At 47.4% G+C, this 18,282-nt stretch overlaps 1 protein-coding gene across 1 annotated transcript in view; it reads left to right on the forward strand.

Moving 5' to 3' along the window:
• Positions 1 to 18,282, forward strand: part of KIF13B (kinesin family member 13B) — a 210,742-nt gene that overhangs the window by 61,536 nt on the left and 130,924 nt on the right. The window contains exons 4-8 of the mRNA XM_088447549.1: positions 458 to 518; positions 2,591 to 2,683; positions 5,012 to 5,192; positions 7,052 to 7,139; positions 8,320 to 8,454. Of these exons, the coding sequence (XP_088303675.1) occupies positions 458 to 518; positions 2,591 to 2,683; positions 5,012 to 5,192; positions 7,052 to 7,139; positions 8,320 to 8,454 (558 nt within the window). The remainder of the gene's footprint in view (positions 1 to 457; positions 519 to 2,590; positions 2,684 to 5,011; positions 5,193 to 7,051; positions 7,140 to 8,319; positions 8,455 to 18,282) is intronic.

Genomic DNA, 18,282 nt, shown 5'->3' on the forward strand with positions numbered 1-18,282 from the left:
TCTTCCTGTAAGATTCAGTATCCCAGGCCGGAGTCAGTGCTGACAGATGATGTAGTGTACACCGTCCAAGCAGGATGTGACCCAATGATTCCAACTGCAGAGGAGAATTGGGTCCTTGCTCTCTGGTTGCTGTCTGTCCAGTGTTGGAGAGCACAGTGACATGATTTAATATTCAGGGGCTGAATAAAAGAAATAAACAATGCCTGGTGACATAAATACATGGCTGGAAAGCACAGACAGAAGCCAGAACCATTAAGCAATGTGTTTCAGCTACAGTTGCATGAGGGTGTGTATAGATGATAAACAAAAGTTTCGTGAAGGTTGATAGCTCTTTAAAAAAAACGATAATTCAGCCACCAGTACGGTTATTGTGCATGTAGCCAGTGCTAGTGACTGGTTTATGAGCCCCCTTTGTATAGTTCTGTGTGTCCCTAACGCCGCTCTCCTGTCCGCACAGGTCTTCGCATACGATCACTGCTTCTGGTCGATGGATGAGTCTGTTAAAGAGAAGTTTGCAGGTAATGTAACGCACGGCGCTGAGTACACTGGACCTCATTCAGAGTCTGTCGCTGCGGCCGCACGGTCGTAAGGGAAAAGGGGCCGGATATGCAAATGATACACTCGCAAGTTGCGTCCTTAAGATGGGATCGTTAGCTGGCCGACCAAGGGGAGGATGCGGCCGTAAGACAAAAAATACGCCCCCTTCTCGTACGCATTACACGTCATCTCCGGCCATATAAAGATTAATCGAGACCATCGGGAACCATCGGAGCTGGTCGTAGAGCTTAAGGTTGACCATACCCTCTCTTAAGCACTACGATCAGGTCAGTGTACAAACCACCCATGTCACGTGTGCCATGACACTACTTAGTTAATTATGCACTCCCATAAAACGCCGTTTGCATAATTAGGCATGCCTGCGTTCGGATCTCCACTCCCCCGTTTTCATTCAAGCACCTTCCCCTGTTACCACCCACAAACGCCTCCTCCTGTCACTCAAACTACCGACCTGGCTGTGTTCAAGGAGAGAGAAATTTCTGATCGTAGCAGCTAGTTTGCGCACGCGCATTGCGAACTTTACGCATGCGCAGTTTAGCGAACATCGGTGGCGTATGACCGACTCTGAATGAGGTCCACTGTGTGGAGCCAAGTAAATGAGCTATAATTATAATGTATGAGCTTAGCCCTTATTGCTCCGCTGCTAGATGCAAACGAGGATGGTGATGATTGGATAAGCCAGGCCTGCTGGGCGGGGCCAGTCTCATTCTGGATAAACCATGATATATGGAAGTACAAACTCTGCTACTCCCGGCTGTCTATCATCTGTACCTGTGATATAATGGGGGGGGGGGGAGTGGCCTATACTGCTACATACTGCTGTGATGTACAAACCACATGTACAGGTAGGGGTCCAAAAAAAAAAAAAAGTCCAATGTAAAATCGTTCAATAGGGCGTTAGGCCGCCATGTTTGTCTTGTAAGCGCTGCGGCACATACTCCACCACTATGGGATCGGCTGCTGGTGGATGGTGTTAGATTATGTCTGATTTTTACTCCACTCCAGGCTCTACGTCCTTTTTATAGGGCCACTATACTTATACTGAGGAATTACACATTTACCAATGAGGGGGGCTTCATGAAGACTGGTGTTGGCCAAAACATCAGGGGGGTATATGTACTAAAGGTCGATTTTGTATTTTAGTGTCCAACTCATACATTTACTACGGATGATTTTTGTAATTTTTTTAAAAATATTTACTAAAAGTTGATTTATTTTTTTTTGGCCGATTTTTGTGTTTCAGGGTCTAGATCACACATTCACTTAGAGATGATTTATTAACATCTTTATAAAAAAAAATGGCAATAATAATCTGCTAGTAAACGTGCGATAGACCCTGAAAAAAATTTTACACACTAATTTCGCCACTAGGGGGAGTTCTCTGAAAAAAACCTGCGAGTTATATTTATCTTCTTGCAAGGAAATAGCAGCTCTTCCCTATTCATAATACAGGTTGAGTCTCCCATATCCAAAATGCTTGGGACCAGGGGTATTTTGGATATCGGAATATTCCGTATTTTGGAATAATTGCATATTATAATGAAATGTCTTGGAAATGGGACCCAAATATACACACAGAATGCATTTATGTGTTATATACACCTTATACACACAGCCTGCAGGTCATTTTAGACAATATTTTTTATAATTTTGTGCATCAAAAAAAGTTTGTGTATATACATGAAATTCATTTATGTTTCATATACACCTTATACACACAGCCTGAAGGTTATTTTATACAATCTTTTTAATAATTTGTGCCTTAGACAAAGTTTATGAACATTAAACCATCAAAAATCAAAGGTTTCATTATCTCAGTCAAGCTGAAAATATTCCGTATTTCGGAATATTCCGTATTTCGGAATATTTGGATATGGGAGACTCAACCTGTAATAATAATGATAATAATTTATATGTGCAAGTATGTATAGAATAATGGTGTATAATACGGTATATTTCTCTACTCTAGTGAAATATATACTGGGATGAATTGGGCATTATCGTGTAACACTGTGTTTTATCCTCTCCCCAGGACAAGATGTCGTCTTTCAGTGCCTTGGTGAGAATATTCTCCAAAATGCCTTTGAGGGGTACAACGCCTGCATATTTGCCTATGGTCAGACTGGTAAGATTCGTAACCATAATTCCCGCGTTCAATAGATAAATCCGTGGTGTATCATGATGGCGTCAGCTACCGTAATCTGTATACGTTCATAGTATCCACGTGGTCTTAATATCAGCTTTCAAAGTATCGACAATCACAATAGGGACATGACATAATGTCGGCATTTTGACCGCCAACAGACGATTGTAGGACTATTTCAGGCTGCGATTAGGATTAGCAATACTCTCCTCCGCTACCGACATCCACATGCCCCCGAAGTGCCACCTGTCAACATTTCTGGCGATGTCGACATTATGGATGTCAGCATGTGACTTTTGTCGAGCACCCCATCCATGTCAACATTCTGAATGGCGACAAGTTGTAGTAGCACATCCAATCCATCTGCTCTTTATAGCTTGTCCATAACTCTGTTCTCTTCCAATGTTCCGGTATCTTGCTCTGGTTGTAAAGGTTTATCTTGTCAGAGACCGAAGTGCAATCTTTAATCATACCTACTGCACCCCTGTAACTGTACACATTCACCCCACAAGATGCCATCAGACACAGGACCATTCCTATTGGTTGAAATGCATTCTGTGATATCTGCGCAGCCAATAGGAAACCCATTATTGCTGCGCCATATAGACCTATCAGACGGCAGATCAGATGCTATACACAGCGCTCGCTAGGATGAAGAACAGGTTTCTGTAACTTGTCACTGCTGCTACTCTTATGGGGAGAGAGTAACGATGTCTGGTCACCTGGTAGAATGAGATGTATAGATATGGTAACTGGCAAATCCATACTATCGGTCTCTGGTGCTGTAATAACCACTAGTGCAGGAGCCTTTCCATGTGCATCACTCTAATGAGCCTTAATCAGTCACAACTCTGTTGGAGACCTTCCCTTTAGGCACTTGTCTGTGTCATACTGTAAATACTCAGTGGGTTAAGCGTTTCCTCGCTGGGTATCTTGTGTACGGCTATAGCGGAGATGATTTTTTTTTTTTTTACAAACTCAGTGGTGGGAATTCAATTAGGTTAATTGCCGGAAATGTAGTGCGCACATTATCCACGCTTATGGTGCCGGAAATATAGTGCGCACTTTATCCACGCTTATGGTCGCCTCTAAAACGCATATTTTAATACGCACCCCTATAGGGCTGCAAACTAAAATGGGCAATTTAAGGATTCATTTAGAGTGTGAAATGCCGACATTCCAACACCTTGGCAATAGCACATCGTGGGCATTGGGCATGTATCGTTCCAGATCACAAGTGCGATTACGCACGCAATCGGCCGATCGTTGGGTCCCGCAGATGCATCGCAGTATTGAAACTAGCCACTGCGATTGGGAACGCAGAGACTAGGCGATGTTAGCAATTCCTGAGTAAGGTCAGAGCTTGTGCAAGTGCGCGTGAGGCTACGATGGTACTCAATGTTACCGATGGTTGGCAGTCTTGCTAAGCATTACGGATGTGTGTAAGGAAACGCGTGCGTCTCTATGTAGTGCTGCGACGGCATAGCGATCGCAGTGGATTAGTATATTGCAGCCAGACTGCGTGCGTAATCGCAGCTGCGATCCGTAGTGAGTCAGGCCCACTGTCCGCCATTTTGCCCCCAGCTGAATTGACTGCATGTTAGTGATGAGCGTTACGTGCCTCTCTGACATTGGCCCTCATTCAGAGCCGCTCGTAAGCACATCTGCGCATGCGTTCGGTTTGTAATATGCATGCGCGAACCAGTCAGTGCGGCCGAAAATTGTTTGTTCGCTAAATAGCGAATGCCTGCTACTTTGAGTGACAGGAGGAGGCGTATGTGGGTGGTAACAGGGGAAGGTGCTTGAAAACGGGGAGTGGAGATCAGATCGCTGGCGTGCTTAAAGGTCAAAACGGGCGTTTTATGGGTGTGCATAATTAATACAGCAGCGTCATAGACCACGTCCCTGGGTTATTTTTTACTCAGAACTGCTCGCAAAATAGTGGTTGAAAAAACCAACCACAAGAATAGCGAGCAGTTTATACGCTGTACGATGTACTCAATTAATCAAATAAATAGCGGACATGACGTATGGTGCGAGCGGCAAGGGGGCGTTTTTGTCAAAATTACAACCGCAAGTTTTGCTCGCTCGTTCAGACTTAGAGGCGTGAACAGACTGCAATGAGCGAACGGATCATTTGAATAGCCACCCCTTGTTTTTGAACGAACGACCGCAAATAGCGAGCGGCTCTGAATGAGGGCCATTGTTCCCTGCCTCAGTGAGGTTGCCTTTGAATCGCTGGGAATTCTGGGACTCTGTGCCAACGTTCACCAATCCGTGCAACTTCCATATTCCCGATCTCTCTTGCAGGCTCCGGTAAGTCCTACACGATGATGGGCACGACGGACCAGCCGGGACTGATCCCCAGACTGTGCAGCACGCTCTTCGACAGAACGCAGCAAGCGGAGACCGACGAGCTGAGCTTCAAAGTGGAAGTTTCCTACATGGAAATATACAACGAAAAAGTCCGGGACCTCCTGGATCCCAAAGGGTGAGTTCCCATGTTCTTACATTGTGCTTCTGATGTAACCGTATGGCTGCGAGAATACACGACGTATTCCGTCAGTCTGACATCCAGCTTGTTTGTGTCTAAGCTACAATGTCAACTGGAAACGTTTTGGCTGCAGAATTCACAATCGTCTGTTCTGTCCGATTGTTCCGAGTACACGGCAGGCTGATCGCCTCCTAATGCCCCCAGAAACGCCTCAGCCAGCATATAGGGGGTAGCTCATGGTCATCTCCCGTAGGGCGAGTGGTTTCCTGACTCCTCTGTGATGTACAGCGATTTAATGTGATCTCTCCTCTGCAGAAAGATATTATATTTATACTGTAATCTCCTGTCTGCCGGGCATCCATGTTAGATAGATAGACTCTCCAACTCTCTCCAAAGCTTCCAACGGGCTCTCAAAACCCGCTTCTGTATTAAAGCTTTCCAGCTCTCGCTTTCTCTCCCCTCTGCGTCACCCCTGTCTGTCTGCCCCTCACCTTCCTCTATACTATGTAAGCTTTCACAGGCAGGGCCCTCCTCCCTCATGTGCTTTTCCTTCACATACCATCATCTCCTCCCAATGCCCACAGTGGCACCGGCCCTTGGGGTTGAGCCGGCCATTGCTTTTGTGGGTATTATGACATGGGTTGAGTACCGATCCCGGCGGTTGGAATGATGGTGCTCAAAATACTGAAAGTGTCATCCCGACAGTCGGAATCCCAACGCCTGCAGGTAAGTACCCCTACCCTAACCACTAACCTATGTCCTAACCCACCTATCTCTCAGCCTAACCTTAACCTCCCCCTACGCAGCCTAACCCTGCCCTCCTCCTAGTGCCTAACTCTAACCCTCCTCCTAGTGCCTAACTCTAACCCTCCTCCTAGTGCCTAACTCTAACCTTCCTCCTAGTGCCTAACTCTAACCCTCCTCCTAGTGCCTAACTCTAACCCTCCTCCTAGTGCCTAACTCTAACCCTCCTCCTAGTGCCTAACTCTAACCCTCCTCCTAGTGCCTAACTCTAACCCTCCTCCTAGTGCCTAACTCTAACCCTCCTCCTAGTGCCTGACTCTAACCCTCCTCCTAGTGCCTGACCCTAACCCTCCTCCTAGTGCCTGACCCTAACCCTCCTCCTAGTGCCTAACCCTAACCCTCCTCCTAGTGCCTAACCCCAACCCTCCTCCTAGTGCCTAACCCCAACCCTCCTCCTAGTGCCTAACCCCAACCCTCCTCCTAGTGCCTAACCCCAACCCTCCTCCTAGTGCCTAACTCTAACCCTCCACCTAATCCAAATGCTTACTGCCGGGATGCCGGTGATTCTGGAGCCAGGATGCTGACTGCATATGCAGCAATGGTTATATACCGTGTACCCCGTGTTGTACAATGCTTTGTACTATTTTTCTTGTTATAGTTCAGCTGTTTCTTATCCTGTATTTTGTAAAGTGCTGCGGACCCATCGTGGCGCTATATAAAGGCTGATAATAATAATAACACCTTAATGAACAATTGCTGCAACCATAGAAAAACATGAACTTTATTGCAGAAAAACTGTAGAAAAGCTTTTACTTTCGTGGAAATAGAAATATTTTGGTCCTGCTTTGTTATAGGCACCTAAAGTTACAGATCACCTGCTGTGTGTTAGAGGTTTTCACTTCGCAGCTGGTGGTGCCTGATATTATAAACACCGACATCACCAACCGTATACCGAGTAGTCTGAAGACGGGTATCAGCAACATATGATTATTTCATGTCTTCCATAGAGAAAAAAAAAAGTAGTAATGACGATATAAAGTAACCGCTGTGATAACGCTACAGTCAGTATAAAGATTGGTGTGTGACGTGGAGCCTTTCCATCTCCTCCCCAGGAGCAGAACCACCCTCAAAGTCCGGGAGCACAAGGTCCTGGGTCCGTATGTGGACGGGCTCTCCAAGCTGGCCGTCTCCAGCTACAGGGTGAGAAATCTGGCTGCCTTTGTGTTACACGGGTTGGGTATGAAAGCCCGGCTGTCGGGATGTTGCTGGTCAGAATACAGACAGCGCCATTCTGACCGCCAGAATCCCGACACCCATAGGAACTAAAGGTAAGTATTTTCCCTACCCCTACCCTTACCCTAACTCTCCCTCCCCGGTGCATAAACCTAACCTCCCCCCTCCCGCACCATAAACCGAAGACCCCCTCCCTGGTGCCTAACCCTAACCTCCCCTCCTGCACAGTAAACGTAAGACCCCCTACCTGGTGCCTAGTCCTAATCACCCCCCCCCCCCCCAGTGCCTAAACCTAACTTCCCCCTCCTGCACCCTAAACCTAAGACCCCCCTCCCTGGTGCCTAACCCTGACCCCCCACCCCCAAGTGCCTAACCCTAACCTCCCCTCCCGCACAGTAAACGTAAGATCCCCTACCTGGTGCCTAGTCCTAAACACCCCCCCCCCTCCCTAGTGCCTAAACCTAACTTCCCCCTCCTGCACCCTAAACCTAAGACCCCCCTCCCTGGTGCCTAAGCCTAACCTCCCCCCCTAGTACCTAAACCTAAGACCCCCCCACCCCCAAGTGCCTAACCCCGCTAGCTAACGCTAACCATCCCCTAACTCCGCGATACTTACCTTTCGAGATGCCGACGGTCAGGAAACTGGTGCCGGGATCTCGACCTGTCGGGATTTCTGTGGCGGCATTTGGACCGTCGGCATCCCGCAGCCCGGGATGCCGACTACATCCCGCATTACCCACGTGAGACAGATACGTGATGTATAATATATTCCTTTATGCTTTTCCTGATCTCTTGCGGCTCTTGGGTCGGGGATGAAATTGTCACCTATAGAATAGATCAGCGTTGAGCATCCTGTGGCTCTCCAGTCGTTGGCATGCTGGGACTTTTAGTTCCACAACAAGAGAGTGACGGGATGTCTAAACCCCTGCCCTATACAGGGAGCTGTAGAACCCCCCGGTACACTCTCCCAGGATCTCATACTCTTATTCCTTACCTACTGCTGTTACCATAGTGATGCTCAGGGGAGGTTAAGGTGTAAAGGCCTGCTGGTACTTGTGGTACTACGTGTGTCCCTTTGGTGGCCTTTAGTTGACCAGACTATTGCTTAGTAATGATGCCTTTTATCATTGTGTACATTTACCCTCAGGATATTGAGTCTCTGATGTCAGAAGGGAACAAGTCTCGCACGGTAGCAGCGACCAACATGAACGAGGAGAGCAGCCGGTCACATGGCGTCTTCAACATCATCCTCACACACACCATCAGCGACAAGCAGTCAGCGGTGAGTGCTCCTGCCCCCACTATACATTGAGACTGGATGATGACAAAGCGATAAGAGGCCGCTGATCACCTCTATGCGCTCGTTCCACCCTCTGCTGTGCCTAGACATCTTATCAGCTGTGATTCCTGGGACAGATCCCATAGGCCAAAAATTATTCCCAGGAGGTTCTAACACTTGTATTGATCTTTGGGGACTAGGTTGAGATAAGTCAGCAACGCTCAGCTTTTAGATGCCGTTTGTTGTGTCCGCAGATTATTGGACAATAAGATTGTTGGAATGATCTTAGGGGGCGATTAACACCCGTTCGCTAGGCTGCGATCGCTCGCAGCCGACTGGGGCCGGGTATGCAAATTTCGCAATCGCACGGCCAGGCTTAAGGATGCCCTCTGTGTCTTAGAGAGAGATGGCAGTGATCGCACGTGCGGAGTAATGACGCCCACTTTTCATTCTTGGCACACGTCGTCTCCTGGAAGTGTACGATTAATGAGTCACATCGAGAGCCATCGGAGCTGCACGCAGCCCTCGAATTAGACCCCACCCCGCCGCAAGCACTGCGATCACTGCAGTGTGAAATACAGCTATGTGATGTGTACAGTGACGCTTCCATGCTAATTATGCACGCCCAAAGAACAGCGTTTTGACGGTCAGACACGCCTGCGTTCATTCATCCACTCCCCCGTTTTCCCCTGTTACCACCCACAAATGGCACTATCTGTCACTCAAAGTAGCGATCAGTCTTAGTGCTACGAGCGCACGATTCCCGATCGCAGTGACTGCTTCACGCACGCGCGCTGCGACTCATGCGCAGTTTGCAACAATCGGCCAGCTGTGAGAGATCGGGTCTGAATCGGGCCCTTAGTGAGAAACTGGGACCTGTCCACTTGTGTAGCTGTAGCTGTGTGAGGACAGGGCTGCATAAGCCACAGACTGAGAGTTATATAGTGGAAGGAACAGGGCACTCAGCAGCACAGAGTATATCAGGAGATGAGTGCTGTGTTAAGGCCCCCATACATCAGAGATTGATTTCAGCAATCGTGCAATTTGCAATCGATTGTGTATAAAAATCTTTCCCTTTTTCAATCGATTGCAAATTGCACGATTGCTGCAATCAATCTCTGATGTATGGGGGCCTTTAGTGAGGACAGAGCTGCATGTGACAGGGGCAGTGACATGATGTGAGGAGGGGAATGGAGGCAGCAGGAAGCCACAGACTGAGAGTTATATAGTGGGAGGAGCAGGGTCCACAGCAGCACAGAGTATATCAGGAGATAAGTGATGTATTAGTGAGGACAGGGCTGCATGTGACAGGGGCAGTGACATGTGAGGAGAGGAATGGAGGCAGCAGGGAAGCCACAGACTGAGAGTTATATAGTGGGCGGAGCAGGGTCCACAGCAGCACAGAGTATATCAGGAGATGAGTGATGTGTTAGTGAGGACAGGGCTGCATGTGACAGGGGCAGTGACATGATGTGAGGGGTAATTTGTAGTATAGTGTCCTAACATGTTGCGTCATACACGGCTACAGTATATAACGAGCAAAGGGCCTGAATCAGTAAGAATCGCAACTCGCAATCGGCCGATTGTTGCGTCCTGCGTATGTATCTCATTGCACATACGCGAACTGGCCACTGCGATCGAAATTGCAGTGACTACGCAGAGTTATTAACAGGAAGTGCCATTTGTGGGTGGTGACGGAGGAGGGGCGTCGGCGAAACGCAGGCGTGCCAGTGCGTTTCAGCGTTTATTATGACCTCTTATATAAAGAAAAGTTATTTTTAGCTACCGGTGAACCTTTCTTCCTGTTTGTGCTGCAGATTTTCTTGTTGTAAAACCTGAGAGTCCCATCAGTCTGCAGCCAGATCACGTTTAACCCACTATTTGCATATATGTGTGTGTGTGATACTTCTCTTCCCATATGTGCATGACAGGAAATGAGAGCTAGAGCATGTAACCTGTACAGAGGGAGGAGGGGCAGCCAGTGACCACTATGGAGGATTGTAACAGGCATTATTGGGACTTGTCACCTTTACCCACTAATGAGAGACCTTTCATTCACTGTTTATAATGCAGCACAACACTGCAGCGTCTGACACTGGATGTTATAAATGTTGCAAAATGAAAATTATGCATAGGACCGGAACAAGGACATACAAGGATGTGCTTAATAATAACAGAGGGTTAATAGTGCTTTTATTCCGTAGAGCTTGCACTCTAATTTTTGCGCAATACAAAAAAGCTTGGTGATAAAAGGCTTTCTGTGTATCTTAGTGGCTCAGGGTTACCAATAGATATCTTGTGAGCTTTGTCTGCTTGTTCATTCCCATTGTTTGTTCCCAATGGTGCCGTGTGCTGGTGCTACGTAGGTACGTGCTGATAATGGTGCAACATGTAGTGATGTAAGCTGGTCTGTGTGCATCTGGCATTGTGTAATGAGTGTGCAGTGAGGGTATAGTGCAGCTATGAATATAGGCAGCAATTTCATCACATCTCCTGGTTATTCTAAGCTGAGGCTGTCGGTGTGATTTTTGCACATAGGTCTCTGTGTGTCACCGTCCAGGCATCTGTATAACCCCCCCTCCAGGAGCACTGCACCATCACTATCTCTGGTTTATGACTCTTTGGCTGAACAGCTGACCATCGTCTGCTCCCTGAGCATCTGGACACAATGACCTCTGTCCCTAACCTATAAATCTATCACTCCCCGTGACCTCGCTATATCACTTCTCCAATGTCAAGATCAGTTTTATAGGCCTGTCCCCTCGGCACACATTACCCACCCACCGATCCGTCCTTTGTTACCAGCTGATTAATGAGCTCCCGTATAGACGATGCAGACAGGAATGTTGTGGGGATTCCGCTGTGTTCTCCCTGACACCGGCAGGATTACCCTCCAACATCTGTGTGCCGCAGAACCGCCTCGCGCTGCCCGGTGCTTCACTTCTCAGGGTTCTGTGTAATTGCTCATAAACCTCAGCAGCTCTGTAGGGTTAAAGGTGATGGAATACTATAATCTCTTTATTTTGCATGGAGCAGATGGAGCTATATAGCGAATTACACAGAGCAGGTTCCCTCTAGAAGGGTTAATATTGCCTAGATACAAAGGGAATTCTGCAGGGCTTCAGCTTCAGTCAGTGCAGCCAGTCACCGTATGAATGGTCTCCCACCAATAAACCTCACAGCATACTGGAACCGGTCTTATAATAATGATACTGTACAAAGTACTGTGCTAAGGATTAGTATTTTCTTTTTGTTGTTGTTGCAAAGTAATTGGTATAAAGTAGCAATCTGAGCGTAACGATGCATGGCGCGAGTAATGAGACCTCTGACCTTTGCCCTTTACCCAGATTACGTCCTTTTTCCCGAATTTTACATCTCTTTTTGCTAGCAGTGTACGAACGCCTAATGGTGTCCTAGGTACTTACGATTAGTATAGCGGATTAAAACGCATATTTTAAGAAGTCGTCGCAGCGAGCAGCTATTTTGCAGAGTCTGGTGCGCCGAGCGTGGCTGTTTCTAGCGATTTGAGTATAGGTGCGCGTGGCGCCCTCTGTATACTTACCCCACACACATTAAGATTTCGATTTTACCGATCTGCAGATTGTAGTAACTCATTTATTGAATTGTACGAATACAGAACACACCCAGCAACAGGATCATATTGACAGCAATGTTTTCCCTTTTCTCCAATTCTATTTTGTGCAATTTGATCTTCTGTTTCCAATCCTTGGGTTACGTGACTCCCTCGCACCAAAGTTTACTGTATACATCAATCTGAGTCCAACCATTTGGATTGTAAGGCGCCGCGTGCCTGTCACAGATACGTCAGGCGTAATTGCAAGCGTTTCTTCATTAGCACAAGGAGCCACTTATAAGCCTGTACGGGTTATGTACTATTCTGATAAAGGGAACATGGACTAGGACAGTTCTAGCAATGTCATTGTGATGCCGCAGAGCTATTGGATAGGACCCTATGCCTTCTGATGGTCTTTAGTACATTTCCGTATTTTCTCTGGGACAAATATACCAATAACAGATCCACCGTGATAGGCTTCTATTGTATATATTGTGGGACTGATTCCAATACGCACATAATGCAGTCACAATTCCGGATGCCTACAGTGGTCATAAGCCCCCTGAGACTATACGTCCATATTGGTACGCATCAATGCGGTCGCACCGCCCATGCCCTCCAGCCACGAAGCACCCTTCATTATCAGTAATGGCACTAACACCCTACCCTGTGCCAGGTGCAGGAGATGCAGCTACAAATGGCGGGCACTGTGCGTATACTCGTTTCGGAATAGGTCGCGACTCTGACTATAAGCCCGCCACACGCCTATGGGACGTTCCTCTTAGCTGTGAATGCCCCTTTGCCACCCTGTAGCGCCTACTCATCCAATGCAGAGAAAAGGCTGTGATGCGTATGAGTTAGAATTGTTTGTAAGTACAGAGAGACAGGTATTGACCTCCCTGACCACAATCTGTCCTCAATGCAATCTTCCTGTACAAACGCTCTACACCTGCCTCCCCTCTCCTACACGCCCTACACTGGCTCCCCTTCACAACCCAATTCATACTCCTCACACTCACCTACAAAGCCCTCACCCAATCCTCTCCCATTTACATCTCTGACCTCTTCTCCCGTCACTCTCCAGCTCACTTGGCTTCATAAATGCCGCCGCTCCTGCCATCTGATTACTTCCTCCCACTCCCGCCTCCAAGATTTTGCCCGTGCTGCTCCCTACCTCTGGAACTCTCTCCGTCTCCCCATCAGACTCTCCACCTCTCTACTCACCTTCAAACAGGCTCTCAAGACCCACTACTTCATCATAATCATCCAGCTCTCATCCTAACCCGCTACTACATGCGTCACCCCTGTTTGTTTGCCTATCTCCATTAGAACGTAAGTTCTCACGAGCAGGGCCCTCTTCCCTCATGTGCGTCTCCTTTCCCTTACTCATACTAGCATATACTCCCTACCACGGCACCTAACTCTTGGTTGATGCCACCGTGCTGCTTATTTGAGTGTTAAGATCCGCGGATGCAACAATGTGTATAAATCGGGATGAAGTTATCGGACCGGTGGACGGCATACCGCCAGTCTGCATCCCGACGCTGAAAGTCCGACACGGGACTTAAGATAGGTGTCAAAATACCCACGCCTATTTTAATACCGACGCCGGAACACAGACAGACGCCATCCTGAACCAGGTAACTCCGGGGCATCTTAGGTGTTAGCCGCAGGGGGGGGGGGGGGGGTGGAGGATTAGGGTGAGGTAGCATAGCGAGGTTAGCCTTAGGTTTTGGCGGGGGTTAGGCACTAAAGGGGGAGGGTTAGGTTTAGGCACGAAGGGGGGAGACTTAGGTTTAGGTACTAACGGGGAAGGTTAGGGTTCGGGGTGAGGAGGATTAGGCTACAAGAAGGGAGGGTTAGGGGGAGAAGGGGGGAGGATAAGTATACTTGCCCTACCCCTGTCGGGATACCAACCATCGGGATGCCGTTGTCTGTATTTTGACAGGAGGTATCCCGACTGCCAGCATTACATACCGATTCCGTATAAACCATGTCCTTGTCCTGCATTGTGTTGTACTTTGAGTCACTGTTAGATTGCTTTTCTCATTTGTAAGGCGCTACAGAACCCTTGTGGCACCATAATAATAAAGAACGATTATAATAGTCGCCCTACGACACATGCGCAGGTTGCTATAAATCGCTAGGCGTGGCCGTATTTGGTCATGCGCAGTGCTGAGAATCTGGCCCTGTGCTCTTCAGGCCTCTGTTGGTGTAAGCACCGTGCAGTGCTGATGGTACACCGTGGAGGGCTAGGAGCAGCAGCTTACATAGGCTGTCAGAGGCTTAGTAATGTATGTACTGCTGGCTGCAAGCAGACACTGTGATGGTCATTACCAGCGGGGGCTGTCATCACATGCACAGGACACAGGCAATCTGTGCTGTGTGTACATTGCTAAAGTCAACAGCTCCCCGGCATCCTGTCTTACAACAGCCACCTACAGTGTAAATACACGCTCATTGCTATTCAGGGCTGCAGTCATAGTCTGCTCCTACTGCAGGGCTCTGGTGGCAGGCCAGGTTTTCTGGTATACAGATCTGTCCACTCACTGCTCAGTGATTCCAATCACACGGTTTGTTAATTACTGAGCTGTGTATCCGTCATTATTACACTATAGGCGTCTGGTAGTTATTAGGAATGTTTGCTGTCAGAGCAACTGTTGTTCTTGAAACGTGGACCAGCAGGAGGAGGATAGGGCAAATCTGTAGGCAAAGAATTACGTTAACAGCAGCACAGATTATTTAAGGTCTCCTTGTTAATCATGTAGGCATTGTTGAAGTAGGAGGGGTCTGGCCAAGAGGTAGCCAATCCCAGCATTGCAGTGTTAACAGCGCAGAATAGTAGTGTGATGGCAGAAGATTATGTTGGCAAAGGCAGCTCTATATATAACGAAGCGCCTACTGTACATGCCACCTATTCTTGGTGTATACAGTCTGTGGGCAGCTGTATTGTGCTCATCTTGAAGTGAGAGTATTATGAGCCTATATGGGGGTAGGCTAAAGTTACAGTTAGTTCTTTACTCTCTGTGTCTGTAGAGGTTGTCAGGTATCTTAGGGGTCTATTTACGAAGCCTTGGATGGAGCTAAAGTACCAGCCGATCAGCTCCTAACTGTCATGTCACAGGCTGTGTTTCAAAAATGACAGCAGCTGGTTATCTGGTACTTTATCTCTGTTCACTTTATCTCCATCCAAGGCTTAGTAAATAGACCCCTTTATCCCGAATACCAAGTAAGACAAATGTGGCTGCTCTCCATGTGAGTGTAATCCAGCTTCTAGATACAGTAAGGCAGGGAGCCCTCGGCCTGCAGCCACCCCCTCGGCCTGCAGCCACCCCCTCGGCCTGCAGCCACCCCCTCGGCCTGCAGCCACCCCCTCAGCCTCTCTGCAATGCTGCAGGACACCAGTGAGCAAAGAGCAGCATACTCCATCCCAATGCCCCCTGTATAGTGATGTTTGCTGCCATGCCTCTTGTGTGCCCTGCAAACTAGGCACTGAGTATATTTCATTTTTATTTTATAAAGAAATACTAATGTGTTCTGTGCCTTCTGGCATTGAACACATTGGAAAAATGGGTGTGATACGAGATACCGGCGGTCGAGATGGCGGCCGTCAAAAGACCGACAGCTGCATTCCGATGCTGAGCATCTCAATAGGGGCTCCACAAGTATCCTCATCTGCTAACCCTCCCTTCCTGCATCCTAACCCTTATCCCCCCCCATCTCCGTAACCCTCCCCGTTAGTGCCTAAACCTAACGCTCCAACCTTGGTGTCTAACACACCAGTCCCCCCTCCCGCACCCTAACCCTCCCTGTTAGTGTCTAAGCCCAACTCCCCTCCCCCGTGGTGTCTAAACCTAACCTCTCAACCCCCCCCCCCCCCCCCCCCCCCCCCCGGGGCATGAAGCTATACTTACCCACTTTACTTACGTTCTGAATGTCGGGATTCCGGCGCCGGTGTTCTGGCCGTGGATCGGGATTCCGGCACCAGAATTTCCACTGCCGGCAGCAAATTAACTACAACCCGGAAAAATAGGGAAGCAAATCTTTTAATTGTTATTTTTCTGTTTTCAGTCGCCAGCAGGTGTCACTGTTGCTGTCTGTGAACCAGTTTAGACAAAAAGTTAGAAATAGACAATAATTCTAAGTAAAACCCAGAAGGTTTTACTGATGATATAAATGGCAGATCTCCGCAATATTTCACTGTGCACTTATTATAGACTGGGTTTGAGTTTTCCTCTCTAAACAGCCCATAGTCGGCCAGCTGTTGTGAAAATGCAAGTTGCAGCTGGCCCTGTTACCCAAGTGACACAAGTTAGGACTTGGGGCCCATTATATGCTTGGAGTGCCGGGACATGAATCAGGACCAGGGGTCCCTGTGCAATGCCTAATAATGCCTCTCCTGTCATAAAGGTGTACGTTATTCCAGGTATTGTCCATTCATAAAAACAATTATATTGTGTGATCACATGAATTATTCCATAGTAATGCCACGCCCACGTCATGTTAAACACAACCACATTTACATAAGGTACAGCACGATTTCCCTTTCCCTGCTATCACTATATATATATATATATATATATATATATATATATATATATATATATATATATATATGTGTGTGTATATATGTGTATAAATATTAGTACATTGCATGTATGGGAGAGGCACATTGGGGATATTGCGTCTCTCGGGCCAGTCCCATTTCATGTCTGCACACCCCAGGTACAGAGACTGTGGTCACCCCAGCTGTAGCCTGGATCATCCAGTAATGCAGGCCGCGTCCTTCACTGCTACTCGTTATCCGCTCAGTAATCACTGCTTCCTGTTACGTGAATGCGTCTCTTTAATGATGGATATATTGTCTTATCTTGTGAACAGTGCAAAACAATAACAAACACAGGAATTGTCACCATTAGACGTACTGTTCATTGCCCTCACAATCGGAGATTGTAAACTAAACAATCCTGCCCGCTGAATGTTAGCGTATTGCTCCTCACCACAATTGTCTGTTTTCAGCCTCATTTATATTGTGCAGTTAACGATAATATGTGTAACTATATGTTACGTCATTTCACGCCCGTTTGTGAAATTAAAAAAAAAAAGGTGTAAATTTTAACTTTTTTACAGGTTTATATAAAATTGGTGAAATTCTCCATCAGCGGCCTTATAAGGTGTTTACAAAGGGTGCTACTTTACGCTGGCCGCACACTAATACTTACAGCCGGGTGACTATACTTTGTAATATTGGGTCCCGCATAGCAGAGGCCCTCAACTGGCTTCTCTGCCAGGGGGTGATTTAGCTGCAGACAGATGTGCTTTCGCAGCTACCAACATGTTAGCAGTTTCGATAGCTCTATTATGAGTGACAATGGGGGGGGGGGGGGTGAAGCAAGCCGGCCGCCGCAGATGAGTAAGAGAGGCCAGGAAATCTCTGTTAGACGACGGAGATCCTCCCCACTCTTTTTAGTAGTATGAGGCCCTATACCATTCAGCTCAAACCTTCACCTCACCCTGCAGTTAAGGATTTATAATTCTTCACACATTTCCCACAGTGGCATCCATGGCAACCACAGTCACATGGCACATGATGTTAGAGAGTAGAGAGGCTTTCCTTGGAGGCATACTGTATGTGGGTTTATAATATGTAGTGTTCCTTTTAGTACCCTTCACCTGTCACAACCCTTGCAGGTCCTCTTTCCTGCCTGGGGTGTCGCTCTCTGCTCTGGTGCTTCTAGTACACAAACTGCTCTATTTCAGCAGTTTGTTGCATCAGCTTAGAGTGCTAGAAGCACCAGACCAGAGAGCGGCACCCCAGGCAGGATCGAAAAACTGCACGGGTGCTAGAATGAAGACTATATATGTATGTCTTCACTAATGGAGAGGTTAACCCCTTATCTCCTAATATGAAGCATATACCAAGTCATAGGAAGACGTCACATTAAATTTACACATAAGGTGCTTGTAAAGATTGATCAAGAGAATCCACATATTACAGATCAATACTAAGATATCCTCCAACAGCGAAACACCTCCTGCGTTTTCCCCGTTATGTGCCGCTGCTTGGACAGGAGACATTTACAGGATTATGTACAGGACGCATTCACTTATTAATAGTGTATTTATTAGTAGTTTATTCTTCGTTTGCCTTGTTGATGTGTAATTTCTTGCTCGGTAAAGCCAGCATCCTGGCTACTGGGCCGTAGTGTTCTGGTGCTGGCTGTGGGCCGGTTAATTCTTACTGTGCTTGCGTGAAG

The sequence above is a fragment of the Taudactylus pleione genome, unplaced genomic scaffold (assembly GCF_031769625.1).
Source record: "Taudactylus pleione unplaced genomic scaffold, aTauple2 ptg000434l, whole genome shotgun sequence".
Lineage (NCBI taxonomy): Eukaryota > Metazoa > Chordata > Amphibia > Anura > Myobatrachidae > Taudactylus > Taudactylus pleione.